The sequence below is a fragment of the Onychomys torridus genome, chromosome 8, assembly GCF_903995425.1.
Source record: "Onychomys torridus chromosome 8, mOncTor1.1, whole genome shotgun sequence".
Taxonomy (NCBI): Eukaryota; Metazoa; Chordata; class Mammalia; order Rodentia; family Cricetidae; genus Onychomys; species Onychomys torridus.
In genome coordinates, this window is record NC_050450.1 from 85,819,070 (window position 1) to 85,841,655 (window position 22,586).

The 22,586-nt window shown below is 55.7% G+C and overlaps 1 protein-coding gene across 4 annotated transcripts; it reads left to right on the plus strand.

Moving 5' to 3' along the window:
- The first annotated feature begins 1,025 nt into the window (after positions 1-1,025).
- On the plus strand, positions 1,026-20,793 carry Mllt6 (MLLT6, PHD finger containing). Of its 4 annotated transcripts, none has more exons than XM_036195451.1 (21): positions 1,026-1,269; positions 2,516-2,595; positions 3,021-3,075; positions 3,270-3,379; positions 4,446-4,549; positions 4,714-4,807; positions 7,159-7,413; positions 7,965-8,063; positions 10,090-10,309; positions 11,118-11,723; positions 12,106-12,287; positions 12,431-12,539; positions 13,595-13,661; positions 13,788-13,933; positions 14,300-14,497; positions 14,585-14,673; positions 15,547-15,588; positions 15,670-16,019; positions 16,338-16,428; positions 18,966-19,322; positions 20,037-20,793. In XM_036195451.1, the coding sequence occupies exons 1-21, from the start codon at positions 1,161-1,163 to the stop codon at positions 20,076-20,078; spliced, it is 3,405 nt and encodes a 1,134-aa protein (XP_036051344.1). In that variant the 5' UTR covers positions 1,026-1,160; the 3' UTR covers positions 20,079-20,793. The 4 variants fall into 4 exon arrangements, with proteins under 4 accessions (XP_036051344.1, XP_036051346.1, XP_036051345.1 ...); XM_036195453.1 differs by having other exon boundaries at positions 10,090-10,225; XM_036195452.1 differs by lacking the exon at positions 15,547-15,588.
- The last annotated feature ends 1,793 nt before the right edge of the window (positions 20,794-22,586 follow it).

Consider the following 22,586-nt stretch of genomic DNA (forward strand, 5'->3'; position numbering starts at 1 on the left):
GTGAAGCTGTGTACCTCGGCGTACCCCAAAGGTGTCTAGAAACCTTGAGAGTAAAGACTTCAAAGGGAAGCTGCCGGAGGGCAGGAATATCTACTCTGGCGGCCAGCCGATGCTAGCATTCAACAAATATTTGTGCAGGGCGTGGTGGTACACGCCTTGACTCTAGCACTTAGAAGGTGGAGGCAGAATAAGGAGTTCAAGGTCATCCTTCACCACACTGTGCGTTCGAGGCCAGCCAGAGCTGTCTCAAGCTAACAAAAACATTATTTGTAGAGCAAGTAAAAGTTTACGTGTGATATCGCCTACCCTCCAGAGTGGTCTCCAGGGACAGCGCCCATGAGATGCCATCCAAGGAGACACCCCCCACCCCTCCCAAGAACAAGCACGGGCAAAGGGTTCACATCACCCCGTTCCTTGTAGAGCCCCCCGGTTTTTTTTACCTCCCCCAGGTTTTCCTAAGGTTGAAGCACACACTCAGAGAGGGGGCGGGGGCGGTGTGATCGGAGACCCCCCCCCCCAAAGTGTGACACCCAGAGCCCACAGCGGGCTCTACCCACCTAGTGTCATAAAAGGGAAAGGAAGACGGGAAAGCTGCACGGAGCGCACGAGCGAAAAGCTCCCTACCAAGCCAGGCTTTGTTCCCTGAACCTAAGACTTTACCCGGCGGCGGGCGGGCCGGGAGCGAGCGAGCGAGCGGAGGCGCGCGGCCATGGCTGCCGCGGCCGGGCAGGGGGGCCGGGGGGGCGGCGCGTGAGCGGGCGGGCGGGCGGGCGGCGCGGGGCGGGCGGGCGCCCGCGATGTGCCACTCGGCGCCTCCCCCGCCGGGCCCTGCTTGCACGGCGGCCGGGCGGCCCTGGTAGCCGGCGAGCGGCGCGGAAGAGCAGCGCGGCGCGCGAGTCTCATTGTTGGGGCGGGGGGGGGGGGGCCCGTCGGGGCATGAGGGCGAGAGCACGGCGGGGGGGGCGGCCAGACAGAGCGAGCGAGGAGGAGGAGGAGGACGCCGAGGAGGAGGAAGGAGGAGGCAAAGAAAAGAAGCGGCGGCGGCGGCGGCGGAGGAGGGGGCGAGGAGGCGCGCGGCCCCCGCTCCCTCCCTCCGCCCCTGACCCCCGACCCCCGCCGGCCGGCCCCCCGCCCCAGCCCCGGAGGGAGCTCATGGGAGTATGAAGGAGATGGTAGGAGGCTGCTGCGTATGTTCGGACGAGAGGGGCTGGGCCGAGAACCCGCTGGTCTACTGCGATGGGCACGCGTGCAGCGTGGCCGTCCACCAAGGTAAGGCGCGCGCTGGCGGGGGGGGCGGCCGGCGCGGGGCCGCGGGACCCCGGGGGCGGCGCGCGGTGGCACCGGCCGCCCTGGGCCGCGCCCTCCGGAGCCCTCCCGGGGCGCGGGCCCCTCCCCCACCCACCTGAAGCGGAGGGCGGCGTGGGCTCCCCCCCTCCCCTCCCCCCCCCAGCCTGGGTCCTCCAGGACCGGGTCAGGCATTGTTTTCTGGCCTATTGTTCCAGTCCCGCGCCCCCCACCCCAAGTTGAAGGAGTTTTGGGGAGAGTCCAGGGAGCCAGGAGTGAACTCCCTGAGCCCCGCACCGCCGGTGTCCCGGCTGTCCCGGGAATGTTTACCTGCGAGGTATCCCCCCCCCCCCCACTCCTCCTGCCTGGTTTATTTTGGTTCCCGCTCCGGGAGGAAGAGGTCAAGGGGGGGTCATCCCCCTTTGCTTCCGGATGCTGGGAGGAGCGGAATTGGGAAGGGAGGAGAAGGGTCCCACGGGAGAAGGGACTCCTGAAATCCTCCGGGGAAGAGCTGCCTGGCCGGGAGAGCGGTGGGACAGGGGGCCGGGATGGAGCAGAGGGAGGTTTGGAGTTTCCCCCAGCTGCACATGGTTCGGGAGTTAACTCCTTAAGGAATCTTGCCGAGGGCGCAGGCTGGCATCCCCGCCTGTCTGGTACAGGCAACTGCCCCCCTCTTCCTGAGACAACCCTTAATGCCGTGGCTGCGGGCTCTTCCCGCCAGTCCCCTCCAGTTACCAGCACCACACCTGCTCAGCTTTGACTTTTGACCTGTACCTGCGATAGAGGCTCTTGGACCCCCGACTTCCTTGCCTCGCCTCTTACTGGCCCTTTAAGAAGTGCCCCCCCCCCCCATAACAACAAACGTGTTACAGTCCTGACTGTTTCTTGTTCTGATGCTTGGGGACTGACTGGTCAGGGCAGAGGATGGGAAACAGGTCCAGGGAAAAGATGGGTAGGGAGACGAGGATGGAGGATCTTTGGAAGTTTAAGGTCAAGGACTGTCAGACTTTTTGCCTCTGTTTGGAATGCTTGGTTGTGTGATTGAAGGCTGGCTGGCTCTAGGCTGTTGGACATTTCTTGTGGTCCTGTTTCTGAGTGACCTGGGGTCTGGGGAGCAGCCCCACCTGCTGGACTGGTTTTAGTCCACTGAGTCTCTCACCGCCCCCAGTTACTCTGGGAAAAAACTAGTGGCTGAGGGCTTTGCTCAGTGACTCTCCCCCCCCTCCCTTAGCTTGCTATGGCATCGTCCAGGTGCCCACGGGACCCTGGTTCTGCAGGAAGTGTGAATCTCAGGAGCGAGCAGCCAGGGTGGTGAGTTCAGATTCTACCATCTCCTTTTCCTCTCCCACATCTGCAGGTTGAGCTAGGGTACCCTGAGGCAGGGCAGCACTAAGCTCTGCCACTCAGGATATCCTGTTTCCTACCCCATCAACAGCCCTATCTCTCCCTCTGCTCATCACTTAGCTCTGCCCCACCTCCGGCATGGGGGCTTTGATTTTTGTGTGCATATGTGCTTTTTTGGGTAACTTTTAGTTATGAAAGGTTGTCAAGGCTACAGTGATGAACCTCAGTTCTCCTTACTCAGTCTCCGGCAGTTATGAGCTCATGGCCAAGCCTCTTTGCTATGTACCCTCACCCCTTACCCAACTCTTATGTCCTCTTGGGTCCTTTTGGATGAGTTCAGGGAGGGCTCAGAGCAGCAGATTCCCCAACCCCTGTGCTCCTTGCATTGGCAGAGGTGTGAGCTGTGCCCACACAAAGATGGGGCATTGAAGAGGACAGACAATGGAGGTGAGGGGACCCTGAACACCTGCTGAGGTCAGCCAGACCCCCTGAGCAGGTGTGGGGTGGAGGCTGGCTTTCCCTGCTCTGCTTGGTACAGGAAGGCTGTGGAAGCAGGGGACAGTCTACGGCTTGGTGTTGGGAGGGAGGGGTGGGGTCTTGCGCTTGCTTTAGTGCTGAGGCTAATCCCCACACTGCCCCAGGCTGGGCCCACGTGGTGTGTGCCCTCTACATCCCAGAGGTGCAGTTTGCCAACGTGCTCACCATGGAGCCCATTGTGCTGCAGTACGTCCCCCACGATCGCTTCAACAAGGTCAGTGGCCCCTTACTCGTCCCTTTCTGGCCCGCTGGCCTGGGGTGCCACCCTTATGCTCTCTGGTTCTCTTAGGGCACTCGGGAGATGGGTGGATACTTACACTGAACTTCCTTCTATGCACAACAGATGTATGCCTGTGTTCTGTAACGTGACAAAATAGTAAGCTACCTCCAAGTAGCACAGTCAGAGAATCGCCTTTAGTCAGTAGTACGTTTGTTTTCTTGAGTTTCTAATATGTGAGAGACATGGTGCATCGGGCACCCGGTGCTTGCTGGTCCAGACAGATGTATAAACAAACAGGCATGGAGATAAAGGGCACCCACTGAGGCTTGCTTGGGTGTAAGGTGGTTAAGGAAGGAGATGTTTAGGCTGAGACCTGGGGCATGAGAAAGAACTGACTTTGATTGAGGATGGCGGGTCCCAGGGTCCATGAAAAAGACACAGTATATGCAGAGGTCCAGCAGGCGGAGCAACGGGCGTATCAGGGAGCTAGGCTAACGTAGATGTCGGCCTCTCCAGCATTCCCGAGGATTGTGCTGGCTGTAGGAGAATATGCGTTGAAAATTGAATGCTCCGGCTGGAGAGATGGCTTGGTAGTTAGAGCACTTGCTGCTCTTGCACAGACTCCAGGTTCAGTTCCTGGTACTCACGTGACAGCATACAACCATGTTTACCTCCCGTTCAAGGGGATCAATCCAGTGCACTCTTCTGGCCTCTGAGGGCACCAGGCATACAGTGTTGTACACACATACATGTAGCCAAACACTCACAAAATTCAAACCTTTAAATTGAATCCATTTAAATTCAGAATCCATTTCCTCTGGCATACCAGTTGCATTTCGAGTGTTTGATGGCCTTGTGGCTAGTGCTTGTTGGCCTCCAAGCATTTGTTGGCTTGCATTGTGTAGGCTAGAGGCCATTTCTGTTCTTGCAGGAAATTCTGTTGGATGGCATTGAACTGGGGTGGAGGGAGACAGGATGGAATTGAGGGGAGGCCGGGGCGTCCCTCCGTGGGCAAGGTGGGGTTCCCTGGAGGAGGGATCAATTGTGCTGTGCCCTACAGACCTGTTACATCTGTGAGGAACAGGGCCGGGAGAGCAAAGCTGCCTCAGGAGCCTGCATGACCTGTAACCGCCACGGGTGTCGACAGGCTTTTCATGTCACCTGGTGAGATCCCTGTTCCCAACTGCTCTGAGGTTTGTGGTGGCTATTGAGTGGGATTATCTTGTGAGAGACGGTGGCGATGCCATGCTTGGAACTTGGGTCCAGGAAGAAGGAGGTGGGGACAGCTGTGGTTTGTGGCTACACCCTGGTGACCTGCCTCTCTTCAGTGCCCAGATGGCAGGCCTGCTGTGTGAGGAAGAAGTGCTGGAGGTGGACAATGTCAAGTACTGCGGCTACTGCAAATACCACTTCAGCAAGATGGTGAGTCCGTCCCACCCGCTAGTGGGCACACAGGCCCTGGGACATGCCTGTGCCCGGTACTGGAAGGTTGAAAGACCCCCATGCTCTAGTCCCTGCTTTTCAGGAACTGTGCCCGTCAGAACTAAACCAAGTATGGAGGCTAGGATACAGACAGGACCCCCTCCTCCCCATGCTTGTCAATCCAGGAATCCTAAGCTGTAGAACTAGGATGAGTAGGTTAACAGTTCTTGTTGGGACAATGTCTTTGCCACATTCATCATGACGGTTGACCTTGTATGGTTCTCCCACAGCCCAAAATGTGCTGCTTGGGCCTCATTTCACAGTTACGTAAATTAAGCATCCCTAAGGTTGCCGGGCAGTGGTAGAACACCCCTTTAATCCCAGCACTCTGGAGGCAGAGCCAGGCGGATCTCTGAGTTCAAGGCCAGCCTGGTCTACAGAGCGAGATCCAGGACAGGCACCAAAACCATACAGAGAAACCCTGTCTCGAAAAACAAAACAAAACAAAACAATCCCTAAGATTATATAGCTTGTCTCACAGCTCGTGGGTGGGATTCAGATTAAACAGATGCATCAGAAAGCCCCTCAGGAACCAGGCCGTGCCATGGGTAGACAGAGCCCTGAGGTGAGGAGGAGTCTGCTGGCGGCAGGAGGGAGGGTGTTGGATAAGACCAGGCAGGTAGTGAGCTTGAGGCAGGGAGATGAGGCGCTCATGGCTGAACAGACTTGGAGATTCCCCAGGCTGGGATGGATCAGCAGAGGTAGGCTACAGCCAGGACTCCATGCCCCAGGCCACACAGCTTGGAGAGCTCCAAAGCCAGAGAGTAACATGATCAGATTTGTGTTATAGGCAGATTACCCTGGCAGCAGCCATGAAGCTGGGTGGAGAGACAGCTGCAGGAATGGGGGCGGGTGACAGGGACCGGGCTGTCTGCTGGAGTCCTGTAGGTAGACTTGTCTAAACATGGGAGTTGGTCAAGAAGCAGAAGGTGACTGAAATAAGACCCAAGCTGTAGCTAATCACTGCCTGGGAGAGGATACCTGGGGTGGTAGGAAGCGGGCAGCTGGCCTCGAAGGGGCATACACACCCTGGTTCACACCAGCTCATCATGTTTTGTGCCTGTTGCTCTGGTGTAATGATTAATAGTTCCCTTCCCTTTTCAACAGTGCCCTGGTTGGCTCATAAATTACATGGTCGCCATGCTTTTTAGAGTTTGATAGCCACTTAGGACAAGGTCGGGGGTTTTGTTGCCTCTGCAGGTGGCACCGGGTAGACACGAGATCAGAATTTGGTGGGGGTCCCCAGGCAGGGTGGCAAGGGCAGATGGAGGTTACCAGGCTGAGGCTGCCTCTGTGGGTGTCCAGAATAGTCGGGGTCCAGATGTGAAAGAGACTTGGGAGAAAAGGTCTGGAGCTTGATGAAGTGGGAGCGGAGCCCAAGCTGGCAAGGTCCGAAGTTAATCCTAGGCTTTGGCAACCAGGGAGTAGTGGTGATCTTAGGGAGCAGCTGCAAGGCCGGGATGGGGAGAGCCATCAGACCAGGCACAGGAGGGCAGTCCTGGGGAGGTAGTTTGGTGTTCATAGCCAGTGGCCCCCAGTTCAGGGCGGCAGGTCTTCTGTACTGCTGGACCAAGGGAGGAAGGTCTGATGGCTAGTGAGCACTGGAGTTCGCAGGGATACTCCTTTTTCTAAGGGAAGGAGTGGAACTGGGCTGTGGTTCAGTCTGCCTGAGACTGCTCCAAGAACACTGTGGAGTGGAGCCGTGGAGTAAGGAGCCCAAGTCCACCCCCAACCTCACTGTACCTTGTTGGGGGCTGAGGCTGGTCCCGGCCTCTTTCGAACCTCTGTGGTTGAGTCTGTACATTGCTAAGACAGTGGTGCACACCTTTAATCCCAGCAATCAGGAGGCACAAGCTATCCAGTCTCTGTGAGTTCGAGGCCAGCCTGTTCTACAGAGTGAGTTCTAGGACAGCCAGGGTTACACAGAGAAACCCTGTCTCAAAAAAACAAACGAACAAAGACATCCGGGGAAGCTCTAGGATTTCTAGTTTGTCCAGAGTATCACCGAAGACAGGAGTGACCTGCAGGGGCAGAGGGACTGGCCTTAGGATCTTGTGACCTTCAGGAACCTTCCTTAAGCTAATGAAAGAAAGGTTTGGCAATTCCTCTCATTCTTTTCTTTCTTTTTTTTTTCCCTTGGTTTTTCGGGACATGGTTTCTCTGTGTAGCTTTGGAACCTTTCCTGGATCTCACTCTGTAGCCCAGGCTGGCCTCGAACTCACAGAGATCCGCCGGGCTTAAAAGCGTGTGCCAACACCTCCTGGCTAATTCCTCTCATTCTCTACCTCTAGAAGACATCCCGGCACTCCAGCGGGGGAGGTGGCAGTGGCGGTGGTGGCAGCGGGGGAGGAGGAGGAGGCGGCAGCGGCAGCGGTGGTGGAGGTGGCGGCAGTGGTACCAGCGGTGGTGGAGGCAGTACAGGGGGAGGCAGCGGCGGCGGTGGCAGCAGTGGCAACAGCTTCCTCACTGGCAGCAGAAGCCGGTCCGCCTCACCATCTACCCAGCAGGAGAAGCACCCTACCCACCATGAGAAGGGCCAGAAGAAGGTGAAGGCCTGCTCTGGTTCCCATACTTCTTTTTAGGGACTGCCACCAGATGCCCATGTTGGAGAGGGAACTCAGGAAGTGTAACTTGGGGCTCAGAGGTTGGGACCTGCTCTCTGTGTCTGTGTATTCCTGTTTTCCTCGTGACATGACAGTGTCCCCAGCCTCCTATTTCGTGACCCTACATGTTTGCACATATTTCTAGCCTATCTATCCCCTTGTGCCCCATGCCGAGAAGTGCTCACTTTTTGTTCATTGTGTGTTCCAGGGGGACACCCTTGTGAGTGCCTGCTCATGTGTGTGGCACTCCGGCACTGGCACGATAATGGGACAGGCTATTTTTAGCAGGAGGGAGGATGGGGGAGGGGCTCTTGGCTCTCTGAGGATCTTGCCTGAGCCGCTCCTGTCCAGCTGGAGTCTTCCATCCCTCTGTAGAGGGAGAGGACTCGCTGAGCCCCACTCCTAAGAGGGCTCAGTTCCCAACACCCACGTGTCATGGTTAACCTCCTTCAGACCACCCGTCCATCAATGTCTGGTTACCCTTTCCTCCCCAGAGTCGGAAGGATAAAGAACGCCTTAAACAGAAGCACAAGAAGCGGCCTGAGTCCCCCCCCAGCATCCTTACCCCGCCTGTGGTCCCCACTGCTGATAAGGTACCGCTGCTCATTCTCAGGATCCTGGGTGTGAGTAAGCATGTACTGTGAAGGGTGAGCAGGGGCCTGCGTGGGCATCATACTCTCACAGCTTGTGGGTTAATGTCACCTCTGCCCAGCAAGCCCTGACACATCATAAGGGTGAGGTGGGGGGTGCCTCCCTGCCTGTTAGCTTCCATGGGCACCTTTGTCTACACAGAGGCTCAGCATTGGGATCTTGTCTTCAGAGGGCAGATGGATGGCCCTGTGGCTTGTTCTCCATCCTGCAGGATAGGCTGAGAATGCCTACCACTGGCAGGACATCTAGATCCTACTTCATGCCGGGTGGGGGTGGGAACAGGCTTCTGACAATACCCTGAAATCCCTAGTCACCCCACCTCCTCAGCAGGCTTGTTTCTAGAAATGGGTGGCATCAGAATGAGCAACAGGCAGGCCCTACCCTAGGCCATTGAGCACTAATCCAAGCCAGAGCAGACCCATGGGAGTCCCCGGGGGCCTGGAGAAAGCACTCCCTCTTGTCCTATTACTGCTAGTCACCTCTGCTCCCTCACATGGTTGGCAGGGCACTGGGCATCTTAGCAGGAGGCTCAGGTATCAGGTTTCCAGGGTGATGTTGCTGTGGCAACTGCCCCCATAACTCCCCTCCTGCTTGGCTTCCCTGGGCTCACCTGGGAAAGCTGGTCCGACCTTTCCTGGAGCCTTCAGGCAGGTAGAAAGACCTGTCAGGCCCCTCCCAACCTCCCAACCAGGATAACCCTTGGACATGCTGTAGAGTTTTGCCTATCCCCCCTACAACCCATCCCAACATTTAAGCCCCCCTCCCCCAGCTCCTCTCTTCCACATCTGGCTCCCTTCAGAACTCCAGCTGCAGGAAAGAACAAAGGAAGACAGAGGAGGGCTCCGCCCAGGGAGGGGCAGCAGCCCAGGGAGGCTCTCTCTCCCTTCCCCTCATTTGTTCCTTGATCACAGTTTGAATACCTGGTGTCCACCCTAAAGAAAATCCCCTTCCCGGGTACCAGAGGCCCAGCTACCTTGAGACTGTTTCTGTACCCGGGGAGAGAAGGGGCGTGTGGGGAGGGCGGAACTCATTCCTTAGAATAACTCCGTGTGGTAGGTAGGCGCCGTGCCGCTTTCTCTTCCTCGGGTGCTCAGCCTGTCAGAAAGCACCCAGATAGTGGTCAAGTTTCAAGCCAAAGTGGTCTGGCTGGAAGGGCACCACACGGAACTGCCCTTGCTAGGCTCATAACAGCCATGGCCATCGGACTCTGAATTTACTGTTAGTCTCTGGTGTGGAGCTGCTCCTGACTCCTAGGAATGTGCTCCTAAGGATGGTGGTGTAGCTGAACCAGGTCCAGAGGCTAAACCACATAGATAGCATGGTGAGGAGGCCAGAGCCTTCTAGGCCCACAGCTGTGTTCCTCCGATACTCCCCCAACACCTTGCCCTCTTAGGTGATCGGACATAGGACAATGTACTTCAGGGCGGCAAAGCAACTCCTGACATGCAGGCATGGTTTGCAGGCCCTGAGAGGAAGATGGAATGGGTCGTCACCTAGGTGTGTAGGGAGGCTTCCTAGAGTGGGACTTCCTCCCTGGATGTTGGAGGAGCGAAGACAGGCCGCCCTGTGGAGGGTTGGTGTGTAGGCTCGGATGTCCAACAGGAGCTGGCAGTGGTCAGAACCAGGTGGTTGTGAGTGGTAACAACTGGAGGGCCCTGGACCAGCACCAGTCTTTAGGCCAGAGGTGTTTATTAGTGATCTTAGGTGAGTAGGCCAGTTCAGAATGTGGCCTGGTCTCTCTTGGGTCCTGGGGCAAAGACAGACAGACCTTGGGTTCAGGACATTCCCTAGAACTCCACAGCTACCTCCCGTCTCCATGTTCTAGAGTCTCCCACAGGCTCCTTGCCTGGAAAGCCTACACAGGAGACTTCCAGTTGAGCCCAGGTCCTCTGCCTTGGCCCTCACCCCGAATCAGGCTGAGCTGGACTGTACAGCCTGCGATGAGCGTCTCTTTCGTCTCTCCCTCAGGTCTCCTCAGCTACTGCTTCCTCCCACCACGAGGCTAACACTCAGGAGACCTCTGAGAGCAGCAGGGACTCAAAAGGGAAAAAGCCTTCCAGCCATAGCCTGAGTCATAAGGGGAAGAAACTGAGCAGCGGGAAAGGTGTGAGCAGTTTTACCTCCACCTCCTCTTCCTCCTCCTCTTCCTCTTCTTCCTCCTCCTCTGGGGGGTCTTTTCAGCCTGCAGGTGAGTATGGGTATCCTGGAGGAGGCTGGGAGCGGGAGCCTGCAAGGGCCTTTGCCTGGTGGTTCACATCTCTCGTTGTTTTACAAGCTGATGTGGGGTAACAAGGCAGAGAATCCCCCCAGTGGCTCATTTCCCAGCTGGACTCTCTACCCCCCCCCCCCCCCCCCCCCCCCCCGCCGCCGCCGCCGCCGCTTTTTTTCTTAAAAAGATTTCTTTATGTAGATGGGCGCTTTGCACACCAGAAGAGCGCGTGGGATCCTGATGGACGGGTTGTGTCAGGTCCCATTATTGATAGTTGTTTAGATCTCATTATAGACGGTTGTGAGCTGCCATGTGGGTGCTGGGGGTTGAACTCAGGTCCTCTAGAAGAGCAGTTAGTGCTCTTAACTGCTGAGCCATCTCCAGCCTCCACCTTTCCCTCTTAAGTCAGAACTCCTCTTTTCTTTACAGGGCCAACCGCTCTAGCCCCGAAGTAATATCCCCTACTTTTGTGTCAAAAGGGCCATTTGAAAGCATCAATATTAGTTCCAGGCACAGCGGCCTGTAATCCCAACATTTGGGAGCTGCAGGACCCCTGAATTTGGGGCCAGCTTGTGCTGAAGAGTGAGACCCTGTGCCCGGCCCGCGCTAATGTAACAGGAATTTGCCCAAGGGTGGGAGGTGCTGTCCTCCTGTTTTATTCTGCAGGGACTGTTAGCCTAGGACCCGGAGCCGGCCAGGACGCAGGCTTCCTTTCCTAGCTAGTGTCCCCCTCCTGCCGAGGGGAAAGGGGGAGGGGTCCAGCAGTAGTCCCCTTCCTTTGTTGCAGGCTCATCCTTGCAAAGCTCTCCTGAGTTCGCAGCGTTCCCCAAGCTGGAGCAACCCGAGGAAGACAAGCCCTCCAAGCCCACAGCCCCCACTCCGCCAGCCCCTCCCTCGCCCACGGTCCCCGAGCCGCCGAAAGCTGACCTCTTTGAACAGAAGGTGGTCTTCTCTGGCTTCGGGCCCATCATGCGCTTCTCTACCACCCCCTCCAGCTCCAGCCGGGCCCGAGCCCCCTCACCTGGGGACTATAAGTCTTCCCATGTTTCCGGGGCTGGGGCCTCGGCAGGCACGCATAAGCGGATGCCTGCACTGAGTGCCACCCTTGGACCTGCTGAGGAGGCCCCTGAGACGGGCCTGAAGGAGAAGAAGCACAAAGCCAGCAAGAGGAGCCGACATGGGCCAGGGCGTCCTAAGGGTAGCCGAGGCAAGGAGGGTGCCACGGGCCCGACTGCCTCCCTCCCTGGGGCTCAGCTGGCTGGTTTTACTGCTTCCTCACCCTTCTCCGGAGGGTCCCTGGTCAGCTCTGGCCTTGGGGGTCTGGCCTCCCGGACCTTTGGGCCTTCAGGAAGCTTGCCCAGCCTGAGCCTGGAATCCCCACTACTGGGGGCAGGTTAGTGACCCCAGTAGTTACAGAACATCATCTGTCTCAATATCTAGCCAACCCTGGGGGGTCAGGGCATACATGGAAGAGTTAGAGGAAACGGAGCTAGGTAGAGACTGCTCCAAAAGGAGAATGGAGATGGCCATTACCTCTAAGGTATTCCCTTAGATGTCTGTGCATGAAGAGGTTGGGGTAGACACTAGCAGGACTTCCATGTTCTGGTAGAGGAGTAAGACAAGCTAAGAATGGCCCAGGCTAAGGCAGGTAGTCAACTGAACGGCCCGAGTCCCAGGCATGCTGTGTCCCCTGAAGAGGGCCGCCTTCACTATCTGAAGAGGAGTCTGGGGTAGAATGTGACCTTAGAGTTTCCTCTGTGTCTTTGTACCTTCAGGAATCTACACCAGTAATAAAGACCCCATCTCCCATGGTGGAGGGATGCTGCGGGCTGTCTGTAGCACCCCACTCTCTTCCAGCCTACTGGGGCCCCCAGGGACCTCAGCCTTGCCCCGCCTCAGCCGCTCCCCGTTCACCAGCACCCTCCCATCCTCTTCTGCTTCCATCTCCACCACTCAGGTGAGGCCCTGTCCCTGGCTCCTCTCCTGGGCACCAGGGGGCCGGCACTTCCTCTGTGGGCCGCTTCTCCGGGTGTCCCCCCAGTGCGGCTGTGGCAGATTCCCGAGGAGCACTGTGAGGCTAGAGTCTGTTCCTCCCAACAGGTGTTTTCTCTGGCTGGCTCCACCTTCAGTCTACCTTCTTCCCACATCTTTGGAACCCCCATGGGCACTGTTAACCCCCTCCTCACCCAAGCTGAGAACAACCACACAGGTATGCTGCTGGCCCTGCGCCTGTTCTCTTTTCTTCTGAAGGACGTGGCTGTAGAGAGCAGGAGAGTCCCTTCCCCCTGGCCGTTGCCTACTCTGTCTAACCAAATTTACTTCACACACTACCAACCAGGGGGCACCTTCCAGGAAAAGAGGTGCAGGGCCAGGCAAGGCAGTGCCGCCCTGTCCCACAGAAGAGAATTGAGCTGCTCTAAGCAGCAGGTAGAGGATGCCACAGTCACCTCAGACAGTCCCGGGCCAGCCCAACGCCCTCAGCACTCTCCCTGGTCCTGTGCAGTTGTAGTCGGGGTCACAGAGGCCCTGCCAGCTGGGCTTTCTGCTCTTCAGGTGTTTAGGAGTTAAGGGGGTGGGATCACCTCCCCTCTCTCACCCTGAAGAGAAGTCTACCCAGCCTCTGAAAGCTGAACAGAGACTCAGGCCTGTCAGCTTGGAGGCGGGACTTAGCTCTAGGATGCCAGTTTAGGTAGGCTTTTCAAAGAAACCAAATCTTACTGCAGTTTCAGGACCCAGTTGGGTAAGATTGGTGTGTTTTCTATAACTCTGAGCATGTGTGTGTGTGTGTGTGTGTGTGTGTGTGTGTGTGTGTGTGTGTGTGTGTGTGTTGTGTGTGTGTGTGTGTGTGTGTGTGTGTGTCCATTTTGTGGCCAGCAGTTTTCTCTGAGTTTATGAATATAAAAAGTCAGACAGAGCTAATTATGATCATGCAGTGATTAAGGACTTGCTTTGTGTGTGCTGAACCCTCCAGCTAAGCACTTCACTTAAGAATCCTCGGAACAATGGCTGTAGTGAGGCTGGTTACCGTCTCAAGGTCACACAGCTAGTGTCTGGTTCATTTGGTCAGGTTTGTCTTGACCTCAGATTGGGTCACTGGAAGATCTAGAGGCAGACAGCAGGAGCCCTGTAGGATGGGGAAGAGAGCTTTCCTGAGGTGGGGGTGCCAGCATGAGCTCTCAGGCTAGGTTTGGGAGATACTGAAGAAGGGGTCTGAGGCAGACAGTCTCCCCACCCCTGATCCTTACAATCCCTTCTCCTTCCAAGAGCCAGACCTAGAAGACTGCAGCTTCCGGTGTCACGGGACCTCCCCCCAGGAGAGTCTCTCTTCCATGTGAGGGAGGGTGCACCTCTCGGGAGGGAGGAGTGGGTAGGGAAGGGATTGAGGATCTCCGGGTTGGTGGGGTGGGGCTGGAATCAGGGCGCTAGCTGGGCCTGAGTCCATCCCTCTGGCCGGCAGGTCACCCATCAGTAGCCTCCCTGCACTTTTCGACCAGACAACATCGGCCCCCTGTGGGGGTGGCCAGTTAGACACCACGGCCCCGGGGACGACTAATATGGAGCAGCTGCTCGAGAGGCAGGGCGATGGAGAGGCTGGTGTCAACAGTGAGCAGGGTGCCCAGGGAGGGGCCTGCCCCAGCCGTTCCTTTCCCTTTTCCCAGGGCTCGTCTTTAACTGACTATGACTCTGGGACTCTGGGCATTCTATGCTCCCTGCCCTTGTTCCTCCTGGCCTCCTGGCCCAGATCTTAACCAACCCCCAGGTTGCACCCTCAATTTCGGGGACATCGGGGCTCTTCCCCAGCCCTCAGACCTCTGTATCCCAGATCCACTGTACTGCCAGTGGGAGCAGCCTTCCCAAGGAGATCTGGGTTGCCTTTTCCCTCCAGACCTTGTCCCTCCGGCTGGCCCTGCCTCCTTAATGCAGGAGGCACTAACCTCAGGCTCCTCCTCCTCCTCCTCCTCTCCGAAGTTGTGGAGATGCTGAAGGCCCTGCATGCCCTGCAGAAGGAAAACCAGCGGCTGCAGGAGCAGATCCTGAGCCTGACAGCCAAGAAGGAGCGCCTCCAGATCCTCAATGTACAGCTCTCCGTGCCCTTCCCTGCCCTGCCCGCTGCCCTGCCAGCCACGAATGGCCCCATCCCAGGACCCTACGGGCTGCTTCCTCAAGGTGAGGGGACCCAGCCCAGGCCGGGGTGAGGAATTCCCGCCTGGTGACTTGAACTGTCCATTGCATCTCCTGCACTCCATCCTTCAGCGGGCAGTAACGACTCCTTGAGCACCAGCAAGAGCCCTCCAGGGAAGAACAGCCTTGGCCTGGACAATTCCCTGTCCACGTCTTCCGAGGTGGGCACTGCAAGGAGAGGCCGGGGAGGAGCACTGGGGAGGGTCCTTTCAGTCTAGTTACTACCAGCCACTGTTGGAAGCTGGCCGCCGAACAACTGATTATCTTAGTCATTATTTTAAATAGGTGATACGTATGGGGTGCCTCCTTAACACGGGGCACTGACAAAGCAGACAGTGAGGAAAGCAGACCCAGGCCTCCTGACGAAAGCAACTTGCAAGGGAGAAAGAAGGATGAGCTCGCTTAAGGGCTGGGGGAGCCTGAGGGAAGGCCGTCTTGGGGAAGGAGTGCTGAGAAGCGTTTGTGAAGGGTTTATTCCAGTGCCTCGCACAAACTAATCCCTGCGTAATTGGTAGCGGTTGGAAGAGCAGTGGCTGTTGTTATGTTGTGGAAATTATTGGAATCAAACAAACCGGGTGCTTGTTTCTTCTCTGCCACTTACCACTGTGACTTAGGGCCGTCATAATCATAAAAAGAACACTAGTTGCAAGCTTGCCTGTAACTCAAAAGCCTGAGTCTCTCGTCTGTCTCCACAGTGACCTTGTGGAATGGCTATTAGTAGCACCCATGGGGCATGAATACACAAAGCAAGGGAGAGAGGTTGAACCTAGGGCTACCCAAGGCACTGAGTTGTGGGCCTGGGATTTGAACCTGAGCCTCTCACTCCGGTGAGAGTTCTGAAGTGGAAATAACAGGGTAGTGCAGGTCACGTCCTAACCGCTGGACCTGGTCCCTTTGAAAAATCAGGGCCATTACTGTTGTTTGTTACTGAGCCAGAACAAGAATAGTTGCTGGGCATCCGGAAGTGGTCAGGGAACGCCATCTGAGTACTGTGTAGATCTTTAGTTTTCATCACTGGACTGCTGTTTCTCCAGGGTGCTTGGAGGCTTAGGGGGCTTCGCTTCAGGAGAATGCTGGTGGGTACTGGGCTGGGGGCCAGGAAGGTCCTGCTGGCCCTCCGCCCTCTGACTTGTCCCTCCCCCTCCCTCCCTCCCCAGGACCCACACTCAGGCTGCCCGAGCCGCAGCAGCTCATCGCTATCCTTCCACAGCACGCCCCCACCGCTGTCCCTGCTCCAGCAGAGCCCTGCTACTCTGCCTCTGGCCCTGCCTGGGGCCCCTGCCTCGCTCCCACCCCAGCCACAGAATGGGCTGGGCCGGGCACCTGGAGCAGCGGGGCTGGGGGCCATGCCCATGGCGGAGGGGCTGTTGGGTGGGCTGGCAGGTAGCGGGAGCCTGCCCCTCAATGGGCTTCTGGGGGGGTTGAATGGGGCTGCTGCTCCCAACCCTGCGGGCTTGAGCCAGGCTGGCGGGGCCCCCACGCTTCAGCTGCCAGGTTGTCTCAACAGGTGAGGGAGAGAACTCAACCCTGGGGAAGGGGAAGGGAGGCTGGATGTGGGAGGGATGCCCCCAGTAGCCTTTGTCCCCTCAAAGGGAAAAAGTGCCCTCGGCCCTATCGATTTATAATCCTGGCAGTCTGTTGGTTTGGGGGACTCCTTGAAACTTTAGCCTTGGGTGCATCTGGACAGGAGTAGTTCGGGGGACAAGATCTTAACCATGTCCCCACCATTAGTCTGTCCATCTACCTGGGCCTGAGGGAGTCCGGGAGCTCGTGGGAGTGGGGTGCACTTCTCTGCACCTCCTTACCTGTCCTACCCCTGCCTCAGCTTGACAGAGCAGCAGAGACACCTCCTTCAGCAGCAAGAACAGCAGCTCCAGCAGCTTCAGCAGCTCCTGGCCTCCCCGCAGCTGACCCCAGTGAGTGCCCCTCCCTTGCCAGCCCCTGCCAGCTCTACCCAAAGAGCCTCTACCTCCAAGAGCACAGCCCTCCGGGGAGGGGTTCCAGGCTGGTGGGTTTGAACCTGTGGGGCTACTGGGCAGAGGCTGCTGGGAGACTCGGCTCTGGCTCACATTGCAGTGAGGGTCTGGAGAGTGGCAGGTCCGGTCACTGAGCTTTGTAGTCTTCAGGGAAACTCCAGGATCTCGGGGAGGTATCTGAGCAGGTGACATTCTCTCAACTGGAGTCTTGGATCTGTCTTACATGGTGTGCTCTTGTTTTTTGTTTTGTTTTGTTTTTGTTTTTGTTTTTTTTTTTTTTGAGACAGGGTTTCTCTGTGTAGCTTTGGAGCCTGTCCTGGAACTCACTCTGTAGCCCAGGCTGGCCTCAAACTCGCAGAGATCCGCCTGCTTCTGCCTCCCAAGTGCTGGAATTAAAGGCGTACGCCGCCACCACCCTGCCCATGCTGTGCTCTTTCTTTGGAGGGAAGTGGTTTCACCTTTTTTTTTTTTTTTTTTTTTTTTGGTTTTTCAAGACAGGGTTTCTCTGTAGCTTTGGAGCCTGTCCTGGACTAGCTCTGTAGCCCAGGCTGGTCTTGAACTCAGAGATCCGCCTGGCTCTGCTTCCCGAGTGCTGGGATTACAGGCATGCACCACTGCCCGGCGTGGTTCCACCTTTTTAAAATGAGGGAATGAGGCTGGAGTGTGGCCCAGCATACCTTAGGTCCTTGCATGTATCCCCAGCAAGCTGGGTGTGGAGTGTAGTATATGACAGTAGTCCAAGTATTGTAGAAGCCGATGCTGGAGAATGGCCATGAGTTCAAGGCGAGCCTGGGCTACATAATGAGTTTGAGTCTGCCCAGGACTTCAGAGTAAGACATGAGTCTATGGGTTGGGGATTTAGCTCAGTGGTAGAGCACTCGCCTAGCAAGCACAAGGCCCTGGGTTCGATCCTCAGCTCAAAAACACAAAGAAGTCATGAGTCTTAAAGAAACAACACAACAGCCGCAAACGGTGACAAGTCTGTTAAGATGGCTCCACAGGTGGAGGACCTTCCTGTGAGCCGGATGACCCAGCTCAACCCCCGGGCCCACACGGTGGGAGGGGAGACTGCACCTCATAACTAACGCACAAAGTAAATACACGTAATTAAAGAAACTACTCGGGCTGGAGAGATGGCTCCGAGGTGAAGAGCACCGACTGCTCTTCCAGAGGACCCAGGTTCAATTCCCAGCACCACATGGTGGCTCACAGCCATCTGTAACGAGATCTGGCGCCCTCTTCTGTATATAAAAAAAAAAAACAAAAAACACCTACTCAACAAGAGGAGCAGTTGACTGATTACTGTATGGGGACAGTAATAAGAATAAGGTTTCTTTGACAAATTATTCTTGTTTGTTTGTTTTTGAGACAGCTGCCATCCCCAGCCCCACAGACAGGGTTTCTCTGTGTAGCCCTGGCTGTCCTGGAACTTGCTTGTAGACCAGGCTGGCCTCAAACTCAGATCTACCTGCCTCTGCCTCTTGAGTGCTGGGATTAAAGGCATGCACTACCATGCTGGGCTTTATTTTGTTTTTTGAGACACTGAAAATAAATTCCTTTTAAAGTTATAGGGAAAAAATGGTTGGGTGTAGCAATTTTTGCTTGTAATCTCAGCACATGAGAGGTAGAGGTGGGAGAATCAGAACTTCAAGGTCATTATCAGCTGCATATCAAGTTTGAGGCCAGTCTGGCCTGAATGGGACCCTGCCTCAAAAACAAAGCAATTTTTTGGCGCGCGCGCTTTCCATTTTATTTTTGTTTCACATGTATGTCTTTGTACCACATATGTGTGCAGTGCCCACAGAGGCCAGAAGAAGGCATTGGGTCCCCTGGAACTAGACTGTTTTATGGACTGTTGAAAGCTGCCATGTAGCTGCTGGGACTTAAACCCAGGTCCCGTGGAAGAGGAGCCATTGAGGCAGCATCTCTCTTGCCCACAAATGAATTTTTTTTTTTTTTTTTTTTTTTTTTTTTTTTTTTTTTTTTTTTTTGTTTTTTTTTTTTTTTTTTTGAGTCAGTGTCTCCCTAGGCCTGGAACTCCATATATAGACCAGGCTGGCCTTAAACTCACAGAGATCCTCCTGCCTCTGCCCCCTGAGTGCCACTCAAACCAGTTTTTTGGGGGGAAAACAACGAAGGGAAGTACCTGGAGACTATTCTCCCAGTTCAGTGCTTTCATGGGGAGTGGTGCTGTGGCCGGTTAGGGACCAAGGACCTGACATGGGCGGGGCCAGAGGTGTTTACACTGTGCACTTGCCCAGGTACTCAGTTGGCAGATGCTTACCTGGCCACATGCAGTCATTTTCTTGTGCAGATAGGGAGGTGGAGGCCCGCAGTACCAAAGTAAAGATGGAATCTTGGTCTTCCTGTTATGGGCCTTGCGGTTCCAGTATGAGGGCCCCTGGTCTGGCAAGGCAGGCAGCTTTGGGGAGGGCAGCAGGGGCCCACTGCCAATGGACAGTCTGTTGTCCTTGCAGGAGCACCAGACTGTGGTCTACCAGATGATCCAGCAGATTCAGCAGAAACGGGAGCTGCAGCGGCTACAGATGGCTGGGGGCTCCCAGCTGCCCATGGCCAGTCTGCTGGCTGGCAGCTCCACCCCACTGCTGTCCGCGGGCACCCCTGGCCTGCTGCCCACAGCATCAGCCCCACCCCTGCTGCCTGCTGGAGCCCTGGTGGCCCCTTCCCTCGGCAGCAATACAAGTCTCATGGCTGCAGCAGCTGCGGCTGCAGCAGTAGCAGCAGCAGGCGGACCTCCAGTCCTCACTGCCCAGACCAACCCCTTTCTCAGCCTGCCTGGGGCAGATGCCAGTGGGAGCGGTCCCAAAGGAGGGGTGAGTAAGGGGCCTGGGCCTTCCTGTGTCCCTTCTAAGGGACAAGCAGAGGATGGTTACAGTGATGTCATCAGGTACATCTGAGGTGGGAGGCAGCAACCCCTAGGTCAGCCAGATAGTGGTTCCCTTCTTTAGAGGCAAGAAAGGCCACTCTGAGCAGGAACCACTCAGAGAAAACAGCCTTCCAGCTTGGTGAGATGGCTTAGTGTGTAAAGAAAGGGTGCTTGCCACCAAGCCCAGTGACCTGAGTTTGATCTCAGGGACTCACGTAGTGGAGGGAGAGCTGATTCCAGAAATCTGCCCTGCTGTCCACACACGCATGTACACACATGCACATGCACACTGAATGCATTTTTGTTGTTGTTTTGTTTTAAATTCCTTTTTAAAAAGAAAACAGCTTTCCAGTGGGAGGAATAATTAAAATTTTAAAGGCCATTTCCTTTCTGTACAGCAGTTAGAAAAAGATGACCCTCTGGGTGGGCCAGCGACAGAAGAAAAGGCCTCTTTCTTCCTTGGAGGACTAGCCTGAGCCCAAGAAGCCAGCTTTGGGCACAAGCTAGGCATTTCCTCACTCCACACGCGGCAGGCTAGGCTGAGGCCTGGCTAGCTCACACTGCTCCTACAGCAGGCTTTTCCTTCCTTGGGAGCTGTTCCTAACTGGGTTTTAGGACCAGATGCCTCCAACACTCAAAGCCTCCCTTCCTGTCTTTCCAGACCGCTGACAAAGGAGCCTCAGCCAGCCAGGAAAAAGGCTAACTCCACCCTGCCCCTCCTGACCCCTACACGGCTTGAGGGTCCTTGTCTGGAATGGGTTCCTAGGCCCAGACTCTGCAGAGCCAGGCCCAGAGCCTGTGCTGATGCCCAGGGAGTGTGTGCCTGGAGTTCAGGTGCTGTGGAGAGAGAGAGACTGGAGGGAACCCTTCCACTTGGCCTGTTCCCTATTGCACTGGCTGCTTCAGGAGAGAGGATCAGGGGAAGACAGGCTCCAAGCCTGCCTAGGAACCCCCATCCTCCACAGATGCCTAGGGGCCCCCCAAAGAGCAAAGTAGGTCATGGCATAGGAAGTGGAGAGTTGGTTGGACCTACCGAATAAACCAGTCAGCACTTGAATGGGGAAGGTGAAGGGTGGGCCCTTGGGCCTATCCCTGTGTGGAAATTCCTCACGGAAAAAGGGCTGGTCCCAGTTGACCTTCAGTTTCTTCCCAGCAGAAGGTGTATCCCTTTGACTGTTTCTCATCATCCCTTCCCACTGAGGGTCACAAGCTGAGCTTGGAAAAGCCCACAGATGTGGGGGGCTGAGGAAGGGCAGGATAGCACCTCTTGGGGCACCGTGATGGGGCTGGGCGGGGCAGAGTCCTCGCTGTCCTTGGTGACCTGCCTCTTTTTGCACTATTGGTTTGAGGAGTGTCGGGGGTGGGGAGAGGGGGCTGCCTGACTCCACAGAGCGTGCGTGCATGGGTGTGCGTGTGCGTGTGCGTGTGCGTGTGTGTGTGTGTGTGTGTGTGTGTGTGTTGGATGGTCAGTCTGTTTAACCTGTCTGTCTGTCACCTCATTCTCTGGACCTGGGACAGCCAAGGGCAAGGACAGGACCAGTGGCTGGCACCAGAACCGGAGTTCCTAGCTCTTGTAGCCCCTACCTACCCCATCACCAACCCTGGTCCTTCTCCAGGCATGAATGGTTAACTTTTAAAGAAAACAGAACAGTACTCCAGTATTGGAGAATTCCTGGGGGCTGGGGGCTCTGTATCAGGGTAATATTTACCTTCCCTCCTCTGGACCCCATTCCATCTCAGGGCCCCCTCAGGGCCTCCTCCCCCACTGGTAGTTTGGTCTTTCCTGGCACGAGAGAAGGGGAGGGGTGAAGTGCCCCCTCTAAGCACGTCTCCCTCTCAGAAGTAGCTAGCCTGCCTCTTCAGCCCCCCTTTCACCAGCTCGCAGAGCCACTTAAGCTAACAAATGTGCCTTTCAGGCACCAGCTGTTTTCCAGGGTGTAGTAGTAGGTAGCAGCGTCAGTCTGCCCAGGGCTGTCAGTCTGCCCAGGGCCGTCAGTCTGCCCAGGGCCGTTGTGAAAAGGCGTTGAGTGGGACACGGGAGCGCAGCCATGGAGGCCTCTGTCCCTCCCTTTTGGTTGCACTGGCTGGGACTGAGGGTCAGTTCCAGTTTTCCCCGATGTTCATGTCTGTGGGTCTCTTTGCATGTGTGCATTTTGGTGTGTTTCTGTTTGGGTTTTGTTATTGGGGTTTTTTGTTTTTTTTTGTTTGTTTGTTTTTAAATAAAAAAAGATGTGTATATTTTTGGCAATGACAGAAACGTAGTGCAGATATATTTTTGCCTGTGCTGCTCAACTGTTTTTTTTCTGATATGGAGAATAATATTAATATTCCTGTTAAGACTTTGTAAGATATTAGGGTGGGTTGGGAACCTTCAGAGGCAAATTCTTTGACACTAGGAAGGATTTTGGGGGGCAGTTGTGATGACCTCAGAAATACTTTTCTAACTGAATCTTAGTATCAGAAAGACATTCTCATCTTTGCAGCCCTCACCTCTTATCAAAAGCCAGTGAGTCTTCCGATTCTTAGATGACTTGCTTAAACAGGCCCCAGCCACCGGTCAGAACCAAGTGGTCTGGAAAGCCATCAGATGTGAAGCAGGAGCTCTAGGTGCCCTGGACCAGATGCTCCCTCTCCCCAGTCACTCTGATCTTTGGAACTCTAGTCTCAACTTTCTCAAGCTTTTTTTTCCCCCCGACTTTGGGCCCGGATGCCCTGGCAGGTAGTCAGGTTAGATTTGCTGAGACCTGGGCCTTGCATGGATTGGTGCTGCTCTTTTTTAGATTTTCAAAACAAGGTTTCTCTGTGTAGCCCTGGCTGGCTGACCTGGATCTCACTCTGTAGACCAGGCTGGCCTCGAACTCAGAGATCCGCCTGCCTCTGCCTCTTGAGTGCCGGGATTAAAGGCGTGTGCCACCCTCACTGAGGGACACAGGAAGTTGTGACATTCTTGGTGCAGTTTCACAGGAGAAATTATGATGACCCTTGAAAGGGAGCAGAGTCCTGCAGAGTGGCCATAATGACCCCAGTCTTCCAGCCTTGGTCGTCTTTTTTTTTCCCCTGAAACAAGGTCTACTCTATTATGTAGCTCTGGCTGTCCTGGAACTTGCTATGTAGATCGGGCTGGCCTCAAACTCACAGAAATCCACCTGCCTCTGCCTCCTATGTGCTAGGATTAAAGGTGTGTGCCATCATGTCTGGCTTTGGTCCATTT

Coding starts and splice junctions, on each gene's coding strand:
- Mllt6 (XM_036195451.1), top strand. CDS start 1,161: ATGAAGGAGATGGTAGGAGGCTGCTGCGTATGTTCGGACGAGAGGGGC. Junction 13,934..14,299: donor TGGAGAGGCTGGTGTCAACA/GTGAGCAGGGTG, acceptor TCCTCTCCGAAG/TTGTGGAGATGCTGAAGGCC. Junction 16,429..18,965: donor CCTCCCCGCAGCTGACCCCA/GTGAGTGCCCCT, acceptor TTGTCCTTGCAG/GAGCACCAGACTGTGGTCTA.